The sequence below is a fragment of the Nelumbo nucifera genome, chromosome 1 (assembly GCF_055504915.1).
Source record: "Nelumbo nucifera cultivar China Antique chromosome 1, China Antique-T2T, whole genome shotgun sequence".
NCBI lineage: Eukaryota > Viridiplantae > Streptophyta > Magnoliopsida > Proteales > Nelumbonaceae > Nelumbo > Nelumbo nucifera.
In genome coordinates, this window is record NC_142649.1 from 150,935,997 (window position 1) to 150,957,973 (window position 21,977).

Below are 21,977 nucleotides of genomic sequence, written 5' to 3' on the forward strand. Positions count from 1 at the left end.
AAACCTACAATCAAAGGTAGTCAAGTTCAAGCCGAGCTGAGCTTGAACTTTTGAAATCAAGCTCAAGTCTCTAATTCGAATCGAGCTTGATCTAGACGACACCTCGACCACTGAAGGAGACCTCGGCTTGGCACTTCGGTCACTAAGGAAGATCTCGGCTCAGCACCTCGACAATTGAGGGAAACATCAGCTCAACACCTTGTTAACTAAGGGAGACCTTAGCTTGACACCTGCCTGTTAGGGAAACCTCAGCTCGACACTTTAGCAACTGAGGGAGACCTCGGTTGTTTGAGAGACATGCAATTAAAAGTAGTCAAACTCGAACTTCTGAGCTTTTGATTCGAGTAGAGCTCGAACTCAAACTTAAATCTCTAATTCGAATCAAACTTAAGTTTGATAGTTTATGAGTGAGCCCTTGCAACACAGGGCCCCCTCCGCTAGTATAAGAATAAGATAAGATGTAAATGTAATAGAACAAAACTTTTTTCCTCCTATTATTATATTTTAGGAATGAAATAAAAATCTAAAATCATATATTATAAAAATGTATTTGTGTGTCGCATTTTATCAAAAAAAGTATTTATTCTGTTACATAAAAGTAAAACCATACATGGACCTGTACCACTCCCCTACGCGTTGACATGACCAAGATGTATCAATAAACTCAAGGGGCAAATTGGAGATTTCCCTCTCCATTGGGTATATGTGAGGTAGGCAGGGATAAGACACTGGTTTTTAATATACTCCTCTTTCTCTCTCATCGGTTCCGATGGGATGTGAAGTTCCAAAGCTCTCTGCAAGTTTGATTCTTTCCAATGGCCTCTGTTTCCTCTCCTTCCTGTCAAGCGCGCTCCCTCCTGATCCTCGCTCCACTCTTGCAAGGATGAAAAGTTTCTACTCTCCCTCAGAGCAACCTCATTGTTACCAGCCTTGTTTTATAACCACTAACACCTCCCTCTGTTCCAAATTCTCTGCGTTGTTCTAGCCTGATACTCCGATTTTGTTTTTCTCCGTCGACACTCTTAGCAAGCCCCGTTAGTATGACCTCTAGTGCCTTCAAACTGAGAAACCCTGTACTCCTTTGACCAAGATGGTTTTGGTTTTGGGATCCCAATTTTGTCTTTGCAGGACATTTGTGCATTCTTGTTAGGATTGCTGGAGGCACAGGTGTCTGCTGCTGCTCGGGATTTTTTCTTCCAGCTTCACCGGAGAATCAACTGCTTTCATTAGGATCTCCAGGATATAGGGTTTATGAACATCCTGAATAGGGTTTATGAACACCTTCTTCTGATCCTGAGGTGCCCCTAGGGTTTTTGTCCTCCTAAAGCTGACGTTCTTGTTCCCATTTTGTGTATGTTTCCCCCTAGCTTTAGTTTTATGGAAATCAAATACTCTTTCATGTAGGATTATTCTGAATTGTTTGGGAGGTTCTAACTTTGAGAACAAGTGGGTCGGTAGGCCTCTTTTATTAGGCATCCTTGGCTCTGTGATCAAGGGCTTTGTGTAGCTTGGAATGTTCCGGTGACACCCTTTTGGCTTTGGGGGGGCTCTTGGCGAAGATGTCTACAGATGGCCACGGTTTCGTGGAATGGAAGGAGCAGTTTGTTTCACAGGAGCGCGGAAGCCGGGTGGTCCACTACTTCTTGAAGGATGTAGCTGGGAATTCCGTCCTTGCTGTTGTCGGCACCGAGAGGAGCCTTAGACACATGGTCTATGTCGTCTCCAGTGATTTCTTGTTGGGTTTTCGGTCTCAGAACTCCACCAACACTTGTTTCAAATGGAGATCGAGAAGAGAGGTGGTCGACTGGCTTACATCCATGCTCGTAAAGAAGCAACCTTCTGCAGATTCTTCGAGTATGTTCTTCTTGACCTGATTGTTTATCTGTTGGATTTCATGATCACAAGCTTTACTTAGACTTTCTATTGTTAGTTCTTGTTCATTGTTTTTGCAATTTCCAAATATGCGTGAAATCCAAAACTTGGAAAATCTTATGCAATCAGAATGAAGTTATGGGGAGCTGCAAATACCATTTAACTGTGAAGTTACTGGCCACTAAGCTTTATTTCTTACGTGATTGTGAAGTTTAAGACCCACTGCCATAAGGCCCATAAATTATAAAGGCCTTTAACGGGAGAGAAAATTCTTTATAGATTGCTAGCTAGATCCATCTCTGTCTGACCTTTATCCATGTGGTGACCTGTGAGGGACGATTAAGCCTATCCAGACCATATATTCACGACCAACTGGGTTTCAAGTCATTGAAAAACATGGTTAGTGCTCCTGTTTTCCTCTAGAAATGTAGTGTACCTTGTTTTGAACTCCTAGTGATTTCAATCCTTGATGTTTTTTAAATGGAAAATTGACCGGGAAAAGGTATTTTTTTCCCTCAACGTGTCATTGTATTATGGGTCAAAACTTGTCATCTAGAGGTGAAGGTTAGGTGTGGAAAACGTCTGAGTCCTTCTTGTTCACTGTCTAAGCTAAATTTTGTTAGGCTGTTAGTAATTCCATATCTGTCATGTACACTCTCCACCCATTAAATCAGAATTTTACTATTATTAAACTGTTCAGACCAATTTGACCAGACCAACAAGGGGAGAGAAAGCATGGTGGCATTACATACACGTGTGCGCACACATGCATTTGGGCAATTTTTTAATAAAATTTTGAACCAAGATAAAATTAAATTGACTAGCATAGTTTAGCATTTGATCTAGTAGTGAAAAGGAAAAAAATGAAAAACTTAACCTCGGAAGACTTAATTATCCAAGGTGACTTTAAAACGTTAAGGAGAAGAGAAGTTGGTGGGGAAAGGCTTAAGAAAATCATTAATTTTTTAAGGAGTATTAATTTTCTAAGAAATAGAGGAAGGATCATTATGGGGAAATGTCTTCTCTACAAAAGGAATTAGTTATGGGATATAGTAGAGGAATTAATGGGAATTAGCTGAGGCCCATTTCCCTAAAGGTTGAAATCAAACCACACTTTTAACTATTAATCAAGGAACTGCTCTCACAACTCATGGACGATTTGGTCCATTTACAGGATGGGGCCTTAGAAGTTTCCCTTCAAGTTTATTAATCAGTGCTGTTACTACATAAATTCAACCTTATCACCATTACACAAACTTATATACTAGTCATTGGTTATCTGTACACAGTTATATTAAAAGCAGAGATCATAATTCCTTTTTTTTTATTTTTGTTTATGGGAATCTTTTTTGTAAACACTGGGGGTTTGGTGGTATAGGCATTTTTTATGGACTGATGTAAATTCCCTGTGTGGAGCTTCTAGTTGTACAGTTTTTTTTTTTTTGCTTATTTATGAAATATGCTTTTACTCTTTCAAAAAAAAAGAAACTTATATAATGGTCATATCCAGTTGAAAGGCAAGTAATAAAATTTAAGCCACAAAATAAAACCAAGGGTTGAACATCAATTGGATTTTGTGTGAAAGTAAGATTCTAAAGTTTTGTTCTTTCATTGTGCTTCAAACAATTGTGTTCTCAGATCCTCTTCCAGTTTTTGTTCTGGGTATCCATATATTGTACCCTTATATGGGAGCCATTGCTTGGTGTAATGGTAAAATCTCGGGATGATAAGTGTTAGAATGCCTTGTTTTCACTTTGAGAGCAGCCACTTTGTGCCAAAAAAGCTCAAGGTTAGGTCTGTATCCAGTCTACCCCTCCCAAGACTCCAGATTGCTGGGAGCAACATTTGAAATGACCTTTTTTATATATTGTACTCTTCTCTTCAGTTGTGTGCAAACTTGGTGGCATTATTAACTAGGTTGAGGATTATATGGTCCTGTTACTGGATATGGCATTAAATAGAACGGAATGGTGAAACAGGGTTGATGTATCCGACCCCATATAGTTGAGAGGCTTAGATGACGATGATGACAATGATGATTATATGGTCCTGTTCCACTGCTATCTGCATATGTTGGCTATTTATGTCTTTGTTCCTTCCATTCCTGTCAAAGTTGTTTTGATGTAAACTTGTAAGTCTTGAAAGCTGTTTTAGATGGATTCACCAGGATCAAAACATGCCGTTTGTCCACAAATATAGGCACTAGGCATAGGTTCTTCCACGGACATGGAATTGATGGGGTATTCTTCACCTTGTGCTTGTTGTAAAATTGGGATGGGATGATTTAACAAATTGAGCAGTCCATTATATATATTAATCTAAAAAGAATAGGCATATTGAAGGTATGGACATTAGAAACAAGGATATGACTTTCCATTTCTTAAGATCCTTGATGCAAATATGGATGTGGGTACAGACATCCCATTTAATATTCTTGTACCATGCTTTTGTGTCTAGTTTTTGAAGCTGTGCCATTTCTCAACATTTATAACATGCCAAATTTAAAATTTTAATACATCTATAATTTTTATGGTATAATTTGTTAATAGTATACTACTTTACATATTTTAGAAGTGTTAATCCTGTAATGTAGAAGTATCCATACAGTATCCTGTGTTGTATCGGGTATGTATTGTGTTTGACACAGGTGCACTAGAAGAATTAGGCATGTACTGGCATCTAGGTATTATAGCAGGGCAGAAGGCAAATAGGCGAATGGGAGAAGATACCCCAGCTAAAATAAAGATTACCTGATTTACTGTATCTGTGCTATTTTCTCTTACACTTCTGCCTTCATTTCAGCTCTCATCTTCATTGTTATTCGTATTGTGTTGGACAGTAAACATTAAATCTTTTGTTTTGTATGAAAAGATATAGTATATCACAAGTAATAAAGTAATAAAGAATAGTGCCAGTTACATCTTTGCTCCCCAACCAGGAATTTGTTAGTTGTTGATAATAAAAGAAAAAAAAATATTAAAGGGAAAAAAGGAGTACAGAAGAAAAATGATAAGAAATCACCCTTAAAACACACATAACCCAACAAGAACATCCCAGCAATGAGCGCAGATTGACACCAAGCAGAACTTGTTGGTCCTGGCTATCTGGGTTCTTGGGAGGGGTAGACTGGATATGGATCTAAGCTCTGGCAATTTTTTTGCACAAAGTAGCTACTCTCAAACTTGAAACCACATTCTAAACTTCTAACAATTGTCAGCTTGGGTTTTTACCATTAGACCAAGCAATGGAGAATATTACAGATATTTTACATATATTGTATCATATTCTAAAACCTAAAATGGAATTTATTTGTATCCTTTGAGTTACTGAAACCTATTCTTTTGATATTTCCAAGTTTAACTCCTCATACCCATGTCAATTTCTAACAAGTATACACCTTCCTTGAAGAATTAATGATTTCTTTTGATTCTTTTGCCAATGTTAATGGAAACAAGAACTTTTTTACACCATTACTAGTTTCATATTCCATTTTCACTACATTACGTGTAGGTTTGGCTGGTAGGCTGAAAAAATTTATTCTTGATCTTTTGCTTAGGCATGTAATTATGCTATCTCACTGAACTCATTGAGCTTGAGGTTACTGTTTGTTTTCACAATTAGTTAAATTCACTGTTACTGATGAAAAAACTACTGTTTCTTGAGGTTATTTAGTTGCTTGGGGTTAAAGTTTCTAATTTTGTTATTGTGATTTGACAAGCACCATTATAATAGATAACTTGTTTAAATATTAATGTTGGCATACACATGTAAGGCCTTGTTCTTTTGTTCTGCTTTGCACATCTTGTAGAGAGATTGGGCCGAATGGGCCCTAGCCCATTAGTGTCTTTCTTATCAGTTCTTTTATGTTATGTTTTCTTATTGGGCCTTCAGTTTTTTTTTATGTTTTTTTTAAGTTTAGTGCTGATGTGGATGCCTACTTAAGGGCTTCCTTGTAATTTATGTAACTTAAGTATGTTTTGTAAAAGATAAGTATTGGGGAAAGAGGAGATATTTGAACTCTTCCTTTCTTTTTCTTTTCTTCTCCAGTCTTCTTCCTTCTCTGATTTCTTTTACTTTATTCTGAAATATTCTACTGATTTTATTAGTTTTGAATCACATCTTGGTAATAGAGCAGGTCTCTCTTCCCTTTCCTTGTTTTCTTTTTTTCCCGTACATCTTTTTTCTAATCGAAAGGTGTATGGAGAGATAAATTGCTGATTATTCAGAGATCTTGTTTGCTTACTTGGTAGAGGGTTTGGAGAGTCAGAATTTGGTCAAAGATTGCCAAGAAAGTGGGACTGCAATTTTTTTCCCAAATGCTAGCCGACTAGAGAATTTCCAGTTACGGGTCGAAGAGGCTGTTTGGGTGTGGCGCTCAAGGCTTGGAGGGTTTCTTTTTAACTCCAAAAGTGGGCGGCTGCAGTTGGAAGTCATTTGGATAGCTTTGGTTTGAGCGGCTACCTCTTCTCTCTTTCTCCCCGGAGGCTAGGTACGGTGAAACCCTAGTTTTGGGGTGCTTGAGCGGGTGGCTGCAATTGGAAGTCGTTTGGATAGCTTTTGAGTGCTTGACTGACCTTAGTTAGGTTTATAAAGGTTAAAAACATTGTTTTTTGATTTTCGTTTGATTGATGGAGCAATCTGGGAGTGAGGTGAAGCAGATCCCAGTGTCGGGGGTTGGTCCCTAGATTCCTTTTTTACAAGAGTGACTACAATTAAACTTGATGGAACAAATTACCTTGCGTGGGCACAATCCATTAAGATCCATTTTATAGTAGAGGTAAACTAGGGTTTCTAACGGGTAGTAAGGCGATGCTGGATGAGTCTGATCCTACATATGAGAAATGGATGCTGGATAACTACACAGTTATTGGGTGGTTGGTAAATTCTATGCAGCCCCATATAAGTCAACACTATCTGTGGATGACTTCAGCCAAGGAGATTTGGGATAGTATGACAGAGACATGTTCTCAGAAATTAAATGTTGTAAGGGCCTACAAACTAAAGAGTGATGTGAAGAATTTAAGACAGGTTATTGATAAAAAAAAAAAATTTAAGATAGGGGGAGAAGAGTGTGGCTGTCTATTATTTGATGTTGAAGTCACTATGGCGGGAGCTGGATGTTATGGAAACATTTGCATGGGAAAGCACCAAAGATGCTGGAATTTTCAGGAAATTAGTGGAAAGAAATAGGGTGTTTGAGTTCCTTACAGGATTCAATCCTGAATTTGATATTACAAGGCAGAATATCTTGGCCAAGGATGATGTGTCACTTGCACAGGCATACTCTATGGTGAGCAGTGAAGAGTGCAGGCGACAGGTACAGCTACAGACCCCACCTCCTCCAGAACATTTTGCACATGCTAGAATAAAACCAAAGGGGCTGAATGAGAAAAAGGAAGTGATATGTGAATACTGCAAGAAGCCGAAACATACTAAGGATTCTTGTTGGAAGTTTCATCCAGATCTTCTTCTTGAGAGGTTCTGGAACAACAACAACTCTAAGAAGGGTGGTCATTCTGGAAAACCCAAGAATGCAAATGTTGCCACAATGTCTGAATGTGAAGAAAAATCTGTTATGGAACAGTTGACAGCAATGAAGGCAGAATTTGAGAGATATGGGGAATTGATAAATCACTTCGAGTCTACTGCTGCATCTTCCTCCTCAGGCACCCCCACTACATCCGCTTTTTCCCATTCAGGTATTCGTGCTTCTGCAAATCATGCTACAGTCTCAAGTAATCGTAGAATTCCTTGGATTATAGATTCTGGTGCATCAAACCATATGACTAGCTTACCCAACCTCTTTTGCTCATACCGGCTCCTCTCGGGTAGAGAGAAGATTTCTCTTATCGATGGGTCTCTTGCTCCCATATCTGGCAAGGGGAATATTAAAGCCTCTGATTCACTTATTTTATCCTCTGTCTTTCATGTTTCCAAACTTAGCACCAATCTTTTATCTGTTAGCAGTTTAACCAAATCATTGAACTGCAACATCACTTTCTTTCCTACTTATTGTGTTTTCTAGGACCTGAAGTCTCAGAGGACGATTGGGAGTGGCCATGAGGTGAATGGGATATACTTGCTGGATGTCTCTGATCAAAGTCCTGGATTACCTAGTGGAGTTGCTTTGGAGTCTGTTTTATCAGAGTCAGTTAATAGAGTCATGATATGTCATTTTAGATTTGGTCATTTGTCTTTTTTAGTTGAGTCATTTGTTTCCAGAAATGTTTAAGGGAATATCCCTATCGAGTTTTCATTGTGAGTCATGTGAACTTGTTAAACATTGTAGACAATCTTTTTCAGTGAGTAATAAAAGATTTGTTTTTCCTTTCCATATTGTGCACTTTGATGTGTGGGGCTCATATCATTTACCTGCTATGGGGGGCTACAACTATTTCATTGTTTTCATTGATGATTTCTCTTGTTACACATGGATTTACCTTCTGAAATCCTGGGATGAAGTACCAAATGTTGTACAAAAGTTTCATGAACTTATTCTTATCCAGTTTAACACTCGGATCAAAATGTTCCGATCTGATAATGCAAAGGAATATTTTGAGAAAAGTCTCTCCTCCTACTTTGATACCTTTGGAGTTATTCATCAGAGTTCCTGTTCCTACACTCCTCAACAAAATGTAGTGGCGGAAAGGAAAAACAGACATGTGGTTGAGGTTGCGAGGAGCCTTCTTTTTGCTTCCCATTTTCCTGTTAAATTTTGGGGTGATGCTGTTCTTACAGCTACGTACTTGATAAACTGAATGCCTTCTCGGGTTTTGGGGTTTAAAACTCCCTTTAGCTTGCTTTTTTCAAATGAAGATCTGTTTTCTCTTCCTCTCCGGGTGTTTGGGTGCACTTGCTATGTCCATGTTCACAGTCATCAAAGACATAAGTTTGAGCCTAAAGCACACAAGTGTCTTTTTGGGATATGCCTCCACACAGAAGGGGTACTGTTGTTTTGATCCAGTTCGTGGCACTCGCTTTGTTTCTAGAGATGTCACATTTGCAGAGTCAGTTTCTTTCTTTGGTACTTCTCTTGAGGGGGAGCATTCAGACGAGTTGTTTGCATTGTCACCATCTATTCCTCTTCCAATTCCCATTGAATCTTCCATAGAGTCTACTCCAGTTGAGTCATCTATCCCTGCTCCCCCTCCTGCTCCTACTCATCCCCCTTCTTTTCTTTCCCATTCTATTATCCAGAGGTGGTATTAGAGACAAAGACTCAGAGACATGCAAGCTGTTTCCACGCCTTCAGATGTGCCTCTTGTTCCTCCCATCACTATTGAGATAACAGGTCAGCCCTCTTCTACCACTTCGAATACCTTCCTTGACCTTGATCTCCCTATTGCCCTTCGCAAAGGCAAACGGAAATGCACAACTCATTGTATTTCCAAACACCTGTCCTATAACCCCCTTTCCCCTTCCTACTATTCCTTCATTGCCTCTGTTTTCACACATGTAATTCCCCGGTCTGTCCCAGATGCCTTGTCCAATCCAGAATGGAGAGATGCTATGATGACTGAACTAGATGCTTTGCATAAGAACAATACTTGGGAAATTGTGGATTTGCTTGAGGGAAAGGAACCGGTTGGCTGTAAGTGGGTGTTCACTATTTAAGTATCGTTCTGATGGTACTGTTGAGAGATATATGGCCGATTTGGTTGCTAAAGGATATAGTTAGATCTATGGTATTGACTACTTAGAAACTTTTGCCCTAGTAGCCAAGATGACTTCAGTTTGGGTTTTGCTATCTTTAGCTACTGCTTTTGACTGGCCTCTTCATCAGTTTGATGTAAAGAATGCTTGGGGACCTAAATGAAGAAGTCTATATATCTTTACCTCCAGGGGTGTATGGGAAGGAAATGCAAGGAAAGGTCTGTAAACTGAAGAAGTCTCTTTATGGCCTTAAGCAGTCTCCTAGAGCATGGTTTGACAGATTTCGGTCTGCTCTTGTTGCCTTTGGATACACACAGACTCGGTCGGATCATACTTTGTTTGTTAAGAGGAGAGATTCCTTAGTGATCCTCCTGATTGTCTATGTTGATGATATTGTGGTTATAGGAAATAATACTCAGGAAGTTGTTCATCATAAGAGTTTTCTTAACACTGAGTTTGAAATTAAAGACTTGGGAGAACTCGGATATTTCTTGGGAATTGAAGTTGCCAGATCTAAGGATGGTATCTTCATTTCTCAATGGAAGTATGTTCTTGATCTCCTTGCAGAGACTGGAAAACTGGGGGCTCGACTTGCTTCTACTCCTATTGATCTAAATCATAAGTTGTCAGCGACTGAAGGTGAACTGTTGCCTGATAAGGGGGTGTTCCAGAGACTGGTTGGGATGCTACTTTACCTTTGCATGACTCAACCAGATATCTCCTATGCAGTTAGTGTAATCAGCTAGTTTATGCATTCTCCCAGAGATACACATTTAGCAGCTGTTGCGAGAGTTCTGTGCTATCTAAAAGGGACTCTAGGGAAAGGTATCTTGTTTGCTAAGCATGGACACATGAAGCTGGAAGCATACATTGATGCTGACTGGGTCAGAGGTATTGATAATAGGAGGTCTACTTCAGGTTACTGTGCTATGGTAGTAGGGAACATTGTATTGTGGAGGAGTAAGGAGCAGTCTGTAGTGGCAAGATCTTCAGCTGAAGCGGAATACAGTTCTTAAGTTCTTAATCCTTGTAAAAGAAGATTTTCTAACTTTAATTGTCTTTTAAAAATATGTTTTATTAGGATGAATGAACAGCATTAGCAAATATGGGGTTTTCAAAGCTTCCTAAATTAGGATTTGACTTTGGAATTAGATTTATCAACTGTTTGGTTAAGAAAGATTATTCTGAGGTTGTTTCTCTTCCTTGCAACATAAAAGCATGTGTTTCTCGATCTTTTTTCTTTTTTGGTTGGTTCGTGGTAATGATTTAATGGTATTAACTAAAATGTACTGTTACCATCTTCGTGAGGGGTTTCCCCAATCATGCCCTCCTATGGGAGTATCCCCGGTCCCCTTCACTTTACAATTTACGAAAGAGAAGCCAGTATTCTCCATTGCTGATTCCCTATGAGAAGCTGCAATTGCTTCAGGTCCTCTAGCGGTTGAGTGAAGAGTACACTCCTGACACATAGACACTTCCGATATCACATCAACTTGAAATTAAAAAAGCAACCATACAAAAATTAAAAGACAAGATCCCTGGACTTGAGATGTGGATTCTTTTCCCGAAATTTGAATTTGTTTTCCTGATAGAGTGACCTTGTATTACCAAATATAAAATCAATAGATCCTTGAATGTAACATTTCTAGAAGTAGTGAGTTCCAGTGTAATCCAACAGAGTGCCTTGTAACCTGAACATCCTAGTTCCGTATAAAAGGAATTGTCCCCAGATAATCTCAATGCAACTACTTGCATCCCTACTCCCCCCTGGCACTACAACTTCCATATTCTGCAAGCACACAATCGACTTACAAAGTCAGACTCTACTAAAAAAGATTGTTTTTTATGTTCAGTTTTTGATTATAAATCCCTTGAAAGAAGCTGGAACGTTAAGTGTTGAACTGTTCATCTTTTACTTCAAAAGTGATCTCTGTTGCGCAAAAGAAACCTGATTATGGTGATAGTAACTATATTGTAAGTTCCAATATCCTGTCCATTGTTATCGCTATCTGAAGCTTTAGTATTCCAAGAGATCATAGTTTGGGACCCTTCAGTACCAATGAATGAAACATCAGGCTTGCTTCTTGGAATAACCACCTTTTCTCTGCGAGGATTTTAAGTGTTCAAAGTCATCACAAAGTGGAAATCTAGAGAACCATAGAAAGGAATGATGGATAACAACTTCTATCAATCAGTCTTCTATCAAGTGTTAAGATAAGCAAGAAAGGAAATACATAGTATAGAAAAAAGGATCAATAAAAAAAGAAACTAATTGGAATCCTTTAAAAAACATTAGTTTCTTACCCACCTATAAATCCCTGGAAGTATCAGAATTTTGACTTTCTGTGTACTGTGGAGCGGAACCAAATCTACAGCACCCTGAACAGGAAGCAAATCAACAATCCCATCCTTGGCTACCACAATGACTCGGCTACTGTTAAACCTAACGTTCAAGTTCAACCTCTCCTAGTTCTTCACCTTGAGATCACCCCAGGTGATAAAGTTCATGGGAGATTTGTAGGCCATAGGGAAACCGAACTAGGTTGTCAAAAGAAGAAACAAACAACCACAGCAAGAATGGGAATTGAAGAGTTCATGGATGGTCTCCCTGATTTTTTTCCTGCACCTATTTCGTGGGTAACTTCAGTTTTGTCAGTTAAGGCGGAAGGAGTTAAAGTGATGAATGAATTAAATAGGGGAGCGTGGTGAATTGAGTGCTGTATAAATCGAGGCTCCAATGGTTGAGTGAAGGAAGTGCCAAAAACCCCATGTTTGCTAATGTTGCTCATTTGTTCATCCTAATAAAAGATATTTTTAAAAGACAATTTAAAACCCTGGTATCGACTTTGTTTGGGCTTGCCTCGAGGTGCTTGGTACAAAGGTGGTTTGTAGAACTAGGAATGCATAATGTTTAACATCACTTTAGTTATTTGAAATAATGCAATTGGGAAAAGAATAAAGATATTGAGAGTTTTGCATGCTTGAATATGTTTTATATGTTTTGGTTGATTTTATTTTTAAATATTCATTTTAAATATGTTTTACATGTTATGTTTATGTATTTTAATTTGAGATAATAGGTTTTTTAAAAACATTTATTTTAAAATTTAAGTTTATATTTTTAGTTAATTTTAAATTAAATATATATATATATATATTATTTTTACATTTTTTGGCCTTTTTTTGAATTTATTTAGCTTCTTTTTTTTTTTTTCATTTTTGTTCCTTGCTTTGAAAAGGTGTGTTCCTTGTGCCTTGGGTGCAAAATGCCCCTTGCACTTTTTAGAACACTGAAGTTTTGATGATATGGCATTTAGGGTTTCTTGCTCTTACATGCATAAATAGACATAAATCTATAAGTAGACATACTCACATGCTCACTCACTCAACCACTTTTTTTCTTCTTTCCTTAACTTTTCCAATTTGCCACTAAAATGGAGGATTGATGAACCTTGCATTTTTAATGACAGAGTCACCAACAAATGATTCAACACAAGCCACTGGGTTTTCTGATTTTGCCACAAACAGGGTTGATGTCACAGAGTCCCATCCACCTGATCGCACGGTATGTCGGTATCTACTTTTGATTCATCCTCTTCTTTCCATCTATCCATGCTTATTTTTCTTTAATAATTGTGTTACACCACTTCATTTCAGGGTAGATTTGCAAGGAAGTTGAAAGGCCATGATTCAGATATAGTGTGGTCTGGTGTTGCGTGGACTTGTGGTAAACAGCTCATGCATTACCCAGCATTTTGTCGGAATGGAATTACCATAACTGTAAGCCTCTGATTTTTGCTCCATCTTTCCCTTCCCCAAGTTTAAGGAGTTCTCTAAGTCCAATACATTTTTTTCTTCTTATTCGTGATGTTCAGATACATTCCTTTGTGCTTGTTATGGCTAAAGAGGAGGATCATTATCTTGCTTATTTGGAAGATATGTATGAAGACAAGAAGGGGCATAAAAAGGTCAGAGTGCGGTGGTTTCACCACAATCAAGAAGTCAAGAGTGTAGTTCTTCTACCACGTCCACACCCTAGAGAAGTGTTTTTCACACCTTATGCCCAGGTAATCAGTGCAGAGTGTGTTGATGGTCCTGCAACAATATTAACTCCTGAGCACTATGAGAAATGCTTGGCCACTTTAGCACATATTTCTGGAGCCAGGGTTTATCTGTGCTTTAGGCAGTTCAAAAACAACAAAGTCAAGCTCTTTGATATCAGCAAATTGCGGGGTTACTTTGACCAAACAATACTCTCATGTTTGGATCCCAGTCCCCTCTTCAAGCAGAACCTCACATTCCATAACCCAACTACAGAAGAAGAGGAAGACTTTAGCCAAGAGGGCACTGTGAAGCAGGGAGCCAAGAGAACCAGAAGTTGTAGAGGGCGTCACAGGTTTCTCATGGATCATTCCAATGTCAGAGTTTCAGCTCGAGGAAACACGATGGCGGCATGTGGACCAGCATATGACAACTTGAAATTTAGGCTGTCAGGTAGGAGGCCTCTCAGTGTCAAGTGTGTCAGGCCTCATCCCTTGCGTACTCCTCATTTTAAGGTTGATGAAAAGGTAGAGATTCTATGCCAAGATAGTGGCATACGAGGCTGCTGGTTCAGGTGTACGGTCTTGCAGGCATCTCATAAGCAGCTGAAGGTTCAATATGATGATGTGCAGAATGAGGATGGATCTGGGAATCTTGAGGTATGTAATGGACCTTGGGAACTCTTTTTCCTTTTGTGATTAGTTCATCATTATAGGAGGGTGGTAACTGATAGATATCTGAGCCATTATCCTATGCCATATGTGGCCCAATAATATAACAATCATGGCTATCTAGCCTGTGACACCTCTTGAGGAAAAGTTTGCATGCGAGCCATAATGATTTGATGGCTGGGAATTTATTCTATAGATGGGTAGGGTGGTTAAGACTTTGGCCTACAAACCATTGAGAGTAAGGCAATACAAGTCTATTTCCTTTTGCTATCCCCCATAAAAGAAGATTTATACATGAATAAAAAATGGTTCATACAAGTCTAATACAAATTCATTCTGATTAAACCTAACATGGAACTCTAATGGTATTATTGTATGTACATTTATTATCAGATTGACCTGGATTGATAGATGTCTCTCCATCAATATTTTTAATTGTTCTGTCCATCAATATTTTACTATAATCTGCATTTGATTGCATGTAAAATGAAGGAAACAGTGAGTTCCTCAGAAATGATACTCAATAGGAAAATTGGAAAAACGAATCATAGTCCTAATTTTCCTGGTGTTCTTTTTTTTATTTTTTTAACTTGGGGGAAAAACCTGTATGGTTGAGAAGCATGAGTAGCACGATATGAAGAGGGCTGAGGGCCAACAAACACAATCATTCGGTTAGGAAAGGCTGAGGATGGCCCCTGGTGGCTGGCCCACTACTTGGCTGAGGCAAGAGGTATCCTGGCTGCAATGAATGCCAAACTGTTTTGGATTCCTAGAGAATTAAATATTGTGGCAGATGAGCTATCTAAATCTGGTGTGTTTAGGGATTCTCTGTATAGTGACAGATCTTTGCCTGTGTAATTTTTGAGTCCTCTTTGCTGGCTTGGTATGAATTGTACATCATCTCATGTACCAGTTATTACTTTAATGAATTCTTGTTACTTTCAAAAAGAAAAAGGTACTCACTATTTGGAAGATGTTTGTTTTCCACATTTATTTTACATGCAACCAAATACTGCAAAGTAGAAAAATTAAGGACATCATATTTATATAAACTTTCCATTTATTTGTTGGTGAAGTTGGTCTGAATACATCTCTTTGAGTAAAAGATTGTAAGCTCAAGTCTCATGGAAGTCAATTTTGTAGAATTTAGTAACAATACACATATATGAATGTGATCATAGTTCTTTAAAGCTGATCAGTTGGATATATGTTTATCTGATCTGAATCTGACCCATTAACAGATGGGCTGCTCCCTGCTAAATTGGGCATGGATGTAAAAGTCTAAAACTTTTGTTTTCTCATCGTTTAAGAGGGTTGACACATCTGTTTTGGCTTTATTGTAGGAATGGGTCCCTGCCTTTAGACTGGCTGCTCCTGATAAATTGGGCATGAGATGCTCAGGCCGCCTTACAGTCCGGCCATGTCCCCCCCTTAAGGAGTCAACAGATGGTTCTTTTGAGATTGGAGCCCCTGTAGATGCATGGTGGAGTGATGGCTGGTGGGAAGGAGTAGTTACTGGAGTTGATGATGGAGATGGTAGTCTGCAAGTTTACTTCCCTGGTATGCTCATCCTTTGTCAGCTGTAATGTTTCATACTGTTAATTTTTTTATCGCTCCCGCCCCCCCCAAAAAAAATAAAAAAATAAAAAAAATAAAAAACAAAAAAGAAAAAAAAAGTTAGGGGGCCTGTTGGACTAGCCCATTCTGGTTTAGAACCCCCATCTACATTTCCCTTTCTTTCCAGTTTCCATGTTATAATGGCCTCATAGAAATGACCTCTCTCTCTCTCAACATATGACACAGTGAATATGGTTTGCCAGCTCAGTAGTCCAGTCTCCAGAGTCCTTGAACTGTTAACAGTGTACCAATGTATTCTAGTTGCCTTGACTGGACAACAAGAAAAATAATTTGGATTTTCTCTATGGTTACAGGTGAAGACGTGTTCTCAACTTTCCAGAAAGAGAATTTAAGGAGTTCGAAGGATTGGTTTGAGAACCAGTGGGTTGATATCAAGGCAAAGCCGGATATACTATCTGCCATATCTGCAGCTGTCAGCCCTGGAACAAAGCTCTCAGGGTCTACAACAATTGCTAAGGGGGCTGATTCAGGTGGCTCAGCAATGTCGGACCATGAACTTCCTACTATTAAACTTGAAACAGTTGAAGAGGATAAGCAGGATTTAGCTGGTGGTTTTATTGGATCTGATGTCCCTGCAGAAGATGTCAAGTGGGTGACCTTGAGGAAGCGGCAAAGAATTGAAGATGAAGATAGATATGGTAATTCTGGTGATCATGATGAAAATGACAGAGATGATGACGATGATGGTGATGCCAATGATGTTGATAACAATGTAGACAAGTTGACTATTAAAGAGGATTTTCAGGCTCCTGATCACAAATGTGAATCAATAGAAGTCATGGAGGTGGCTGTCTGAGAAAGAGAACTAGTGCAACTAGGAGTCTAGGAGGATGGCGGTATTGGTCTGAAGGCAAATTAGGATTTCTGTAAATAAGACAGAGGTGATGCACATGTTTATAGAAGGTGAATCATTTTTATTGACTTGGGGAACTTGGTCGATGTACAGCTAGGAAGTTAGGATTTAGTGGTAGGTTCAGCTCTTAACGGGTCAGGTCAGAAATTTAACTTGGGATTCAGATCGGGGTCGGGGGGGCGCTGAGTCCATAAGCTTGTATGCCTGTCTAGCTGCCACGGAATCTGAATATTATTTCGATTACTAGCATTTTTTTCCTTCTTTTCTGTCTCGGTTTCTAATTAGTAATGTATTGTCTGTTTATGGAAATAAGTCTAGATAATGTTGAAAATGAGTTTATGGAATTATTTGCTCTTATGTATTAATGCAACTTATTTGACCCTCCCTCCTGGGGTAGTACTTCCAAACAAAATTTCTGTTTGGAGATGGGGCTCATCACCTTAACTGTACATGGTGATATTACTGAGAGTTAAACATTACAGTAGACTGAGCTTTACAAGCAAAATAGGTTAGAGTGTGAGCTGCAGCAGCATTGCCGTTCCTATTTACATGTACATAAAAAGGCATGCAGTTGATGTAGAGTCGTCAATTATCTGAAACAGTTTCAAATAATGAGTGTAGTCTGTCTGTAGGAGGAGGGTCACATTGCATTTGCATATGCATATTCCAGTGTGATAGTGTGTGATGACAATCCTCCAGCCTTCTCATGTGGAAAAAGCAGTATAATCTTTTTAATTCATCATCCTATCGTTACGTTGATCCGAATCATCTTTACATCAAAGTTTATGATGATGAAATTCAACAACTTCTCATACTTTCATTGTCAATATCATTATCATGACAACTGGCAGTATTGTTGGAATCCATACCATGCTGAATATTACAGATAACTAAAAACCCATCATAAGCATTGACCATAACATATATCCCACATGGATTGGATCCATTCATCCATCAAAAAGAAAGAAAAGCACCTAATAAGAGGAAAGGAACATATTTACACTCTGACTCTGCTGAAAGACTAAAAAAAATAATTCACTATCAAAGAATTGTTGTATAGGGTTGTGTAGTTGGAGAATGTACACTACAGAGAGAGAGAGAGAGAGAGAGGCGAGAATTAAAGTCTGAACCATTGATCTCCTTCTATGTATGTCTTATCCAGGAATGGCTTTGCTTCTTCGTAGGTGAATGACTTGGACCATGGTGCACGCCTCCCCAAATTGGCTCCCTTACCCCTGCACTGGTATTCCCCGAATGATACAGTCCTGCAGAGTATCAAATTCAAATGTATTAGGCCGCCATTCATAGAAATTTTGGTTAAGACAGATTATTCTCAAGTTGTTTCTCTTCCATGCAACATATATAAAAGCATTTTTCTTTTTTGGTTAATATGATTTAATGGTATTAACCAAAATTAAAATGCATTCTTACCATCTTCGTGAGGGGTCTCCCCAATCATGCCATCCTATAGGAGTTATAATACCCTCCATATCACAGTGATAATACAAAGTTCTTGCATATCTACCCCACGCTCTACCCAAGTAAATATTCCCACTCCCCTTCACTTTACATTGTACGAAAGAGAAGCCAGTATTCTCCATTGCTGACTCCCTATGAGATGCTGCAATTGCTCCAGGTCCTCTAGCGGTTGAATAAAGAGTACACTCCTATATACCACAATATAGACAATTAAGAAAGAAATCAACCATACAAATACAAAAAGAAAAGATCCCTGCATGGATTCTTCGTCTCTCGAAATTTGAATTTGTTTACCTCATAAAGCGATCTTGCATTACCAAATATAAAATCAATAGACCCTTGAATGTAACATTTGTAGAAGTAGTGGGTTCCTGTATCATCCAACAGAGTGTCTTGTGATCCCAACATCCTAGTTTTGTATAAAAAAGATTTGTCTCCAGATAATCTCAATGCAACCGCTTGCATTCCTACTCCCCCGGGCACTGCAACTTCTGTATTCTGCAACCACACACACAATCGACTTACAAAGTCAGACTCTACCAAATTAAAAAAAAAAAAAAAGATTCAATTTGTGATTATAAATCCCTTGGAATGTTCAATTAGTGTTGGAACTACTCATCTCTTACTTCAAAAGTGATCTTTGTTGCACAAAAGTAATCTGACTCTATGCTGACAGTAGCTGTATTGTAGGTTCCAATTTCCTGTCCATTGTTATCTTTATCTGAAGCTTTAGTATTCCAAGAAATCACAGTTCGGTTCGCTTCAGTACCAATGAATGAAACGTAAGGCTTGCTTGCTGGAACAATCACCTTTTCTCTGCAAGGATGTAAGTGTTCAAAATCATCACAAAGTGGAAATCTAGAGGACCATAAAAAGAAATAATTCTATATATCAATCGGTCTTCTATATAGTGATGGTTAAAGGTTATCCAATAATAATATAAATCCTATATCTCATAATCTGGATTCGAATTTGCTAAGGATAAGGATAAATCCTATATCTGATAATTATCCATACGTCTATAAAATTTAACAAATTAATAAAAGAAAAAAAAAACAAAACAGTATATATATAAAAACACATGCATTTTTTTCAACCAATTTTGTCATTTATATTTTAAACAAAATGGGGCTATACATGTCTTTTTACAAAACAATATCTGAATTTAATCCAATTTTTAAACGGATCCTATTTTTCGATTCAATCCAATCTAAAAATCCGTTATAAGGATATCTAAATCGGGTAAAATAGGGCCGGATTCGAATTCGATAATGATCCGATTTATTTGCACCCCTAATTAGAATCATGTATGAAATAATATGGAGGCAAACAAATTCACAAGAAAAAAATAAAAAAAATGCCCGCTCAATTCCTGTCAATGTTTCTATTATTCCTAGGCCTTTAGCTCTTATCAATTGTTTTGATTTCTGTGGGGACGTGCCACCCGGTCTTGTGTCATGAGTAGCACCTCTTCCCTTTTATCAAAAAACACACAAACACACACACAAAAAAAAAGTCAAAATTAATGAAAAAGAAAGACAATTGGAATCGTTTGAAAACCACTAGTTTCTTACCCACCTATAAATCCCTGGAAGTATCAGAATTTTGACTCTCAGTGTATTGTGAAGCGGAACCAAATCCACAGCGCCCTGAACAGTAAGCGAATCACCAGTCCCATCCTTGGATACCACGATGACTCGACTACTGTTAAATCTATCGTTCAAATTCAACCTGTCCCAGTTCTTCTTCACGTTGAGATCATCCCAGGTGATAAAGTTGTCCATGGGAGATTCAGAGGACACAGAGAAACCAAACTGGGTCGTCGTCGAAAGAAGAAACAAAACGATCACAGCAAGAATGGGAAGTGAAGAGTTCATGATTGATGGATGGTGTTCCTGAATTTTCCCTTGCACCTACTTCGTGGGTAACTTCGGTTTTGCCAGTTAAGGTGGAAGGAGTTAAAGAGATGAATGAATTAAATAGAGGAGCGTGGTGGTGAACTGAGTGCAGTATAAATCAAATAGAGAGAGAGAGAGAGAGAGAGAGTCCAAGGGTTGAGTGAATGAAGAAGTTAATAATTCTGTGGCTTCTTAAGGAGAAAAGCGAAACGGTTAAAAGAGGGTGTCGTAGTTTTTTGGACGGAAACGGAGGTCATGACATGCATGCCCAATCCATTACAAACACAATTTCTCCTTTTCCAAATCGATTTCTTCATAGTGGAGGGAGAAGTGGTTGTTAATGAGTAGTTAGGACTCTCTTAACTCTAAAACTCTAAACCCAAGAGAGAGCGGTTATACTTTATTTTTGCTTTCTCTTTTTAATTAGGAGGAAGCGTGCTGGTGTTAAAACAAGGATTAAAGCACCATCTTCCCAAGTTTGGCATCCATCTTCATAATAATTTCATTGTTGCATTCGGAGTTCTCTTCTTTCTAAAACTCGATCAACAGATTTACGTTCCAAAATCCAAATGGGTTTAGAACTCTAACTCTCTCTGGATTCACTGCCTTGCTTGTCATCAGGCTTTATATTGCTTACGGAAACTCCTAATTAGTTACTTCGCGCGCGTTAGGAAGAATCTTAGGCCTTGGGCCAGGGGACCGGGGCCCACATATTCGGGTCCCAAAATCAGAGGTTGACTGAAACAAAACATGTGATTAAATTAATTTATGCAATTGTTCTTTAACTTTGGAGACTCGATCGGCTGTTGTTGGAACTAAATTAATTGGAAGTGAACCGGCCTCTAATACAAATTAGCACAAACAAGATAACCAAACTACACAAACAGACATTTAAGACATGGACACACAGAAAGAAGAATAACAACTGAACTGACATCAAACAATAAAATACAAACACAAACAGATTACAGAATCCGGCAGGATTTAATTAATTTCTACTGGTAGAGAGTAGAGAGTAGAGAGTAGAAACAGAAACGTAACGTTCCGCAATGGAGATTGAGAAAAGGAGCTGTACAATGTACATGGACCCGGGGCTGTATCTGATGATTCTGATTTTGGCATGTATGGATATTTATTATTGGGTAATAAATATGTACCCGAAAATCATAACTGAGAATATCATTTATTAAGGTTGGAAATTTTATTTTATTTTTAGTTTTTAGGCAAAATTCATCCATGACCATGAATGGTGGTCATATTGCAATTTTGAGGAAGTATATATATATAATCAGCAAAGAAAAGAGAAATGCAGCAAACAATATCATTTATTAAATTTGCTGACAAAGAAATAATCATGAGCATTAGGATACAACAACTCAAGAGAAACCTTTGCAAACAGCACCCAAGTCATGAAACGCCAAAAATAAGGAAAACATCAAAGATTCAAGATGTATGACTTAATTACATATACATACGATTTGGATCCTACCAACAAAACTCATTCCAACAACCTACCAACATGATGATCTGGTTGGCACTGTACATCTATATCACCTTGAGACCGGTCCATAAACGTGTGTGATATCAGAAGATGTTGGGAGGGTGTTGAAACATATTTTGTTGGCAGGTGATTCAGTGCTCTTACACTTGCTCTTTCAGAGTACCCATACACAAGTTTGGATCAGGTCTCAACACAGGGTCCCAACAATCGGTCACAGTGGGCTATTACAGCCGTATATTGGGATTATGTCCTTTGTCTTTCATTGTGAGATGTTCCTAATGCACAATTGCAATGGCCGTTGTGACCGGTTGTTGGGACCAGATCCAGACTCCCCATACACAACTGCATATCAAGAAAGCCCCTGAATTTAA

At 38.4% G+C, this 21,977-nt stretch overlaps 2 protein-coding genes across 2 annotated transcripts; one reads left to right on the forward strand and one right to left on the reverse strand.

Annotated features, from left to right (window-relative positions):
- The first annotated feature begins 731 nt into the window (after positions 1–731).
- On the forward strand, positions 732–17,098 carry LOC104606611 (Agenet and bromo-adjacent homology (BAH) domain-containing protein). The gene is made up of 6 exons (XM_010271907.3): positions 732–1,854; positions 12,996–13,090; positions 13,183–13,305; positions 13,401–14,225; positions 15,581–15,797; positions 16,169–17,098. Exons 1-6 carry the CDS (start codon positions 1,560–1,562, stop codon positions 16,669–16,671), a joined length of 2,058 nt encoding a protein of 685 aa, XP_010270209.1. The 5' UTR covers positions 732–1,559; the 3' UTR covers positions 16,672–17,098.
- Positions 17,099–17,520: 422 nt separating this feature from the next.
- On the reverse strand, positions 17,521–20,594 carry QRT1 (Pectin lyase-like superfamily protein). Its single transcript, XM_088898917.1, has 6 exons — positions 20,571–20,594; positions 19,786–20,120; positions 18,834–19,023; positions 18,502–18,705; positions 18,160–18,395; positions 17,521–17,993 (listed from the first exon to the last, which is right to left on the reverse strand). The coding sequence occupies exons 1-6, from the start codon at positions 20,592–20,594 to the stop codon at positions 17,846–17,848; spliced, it is 1,137 nt and encodes a 378-aa protein (XP_088755043.1). The 3' UTR covers positions 17,521–17,845.
- Between the last annotated feature and the right edge of the window lie 1,383 nt (positions 20,595–21,977).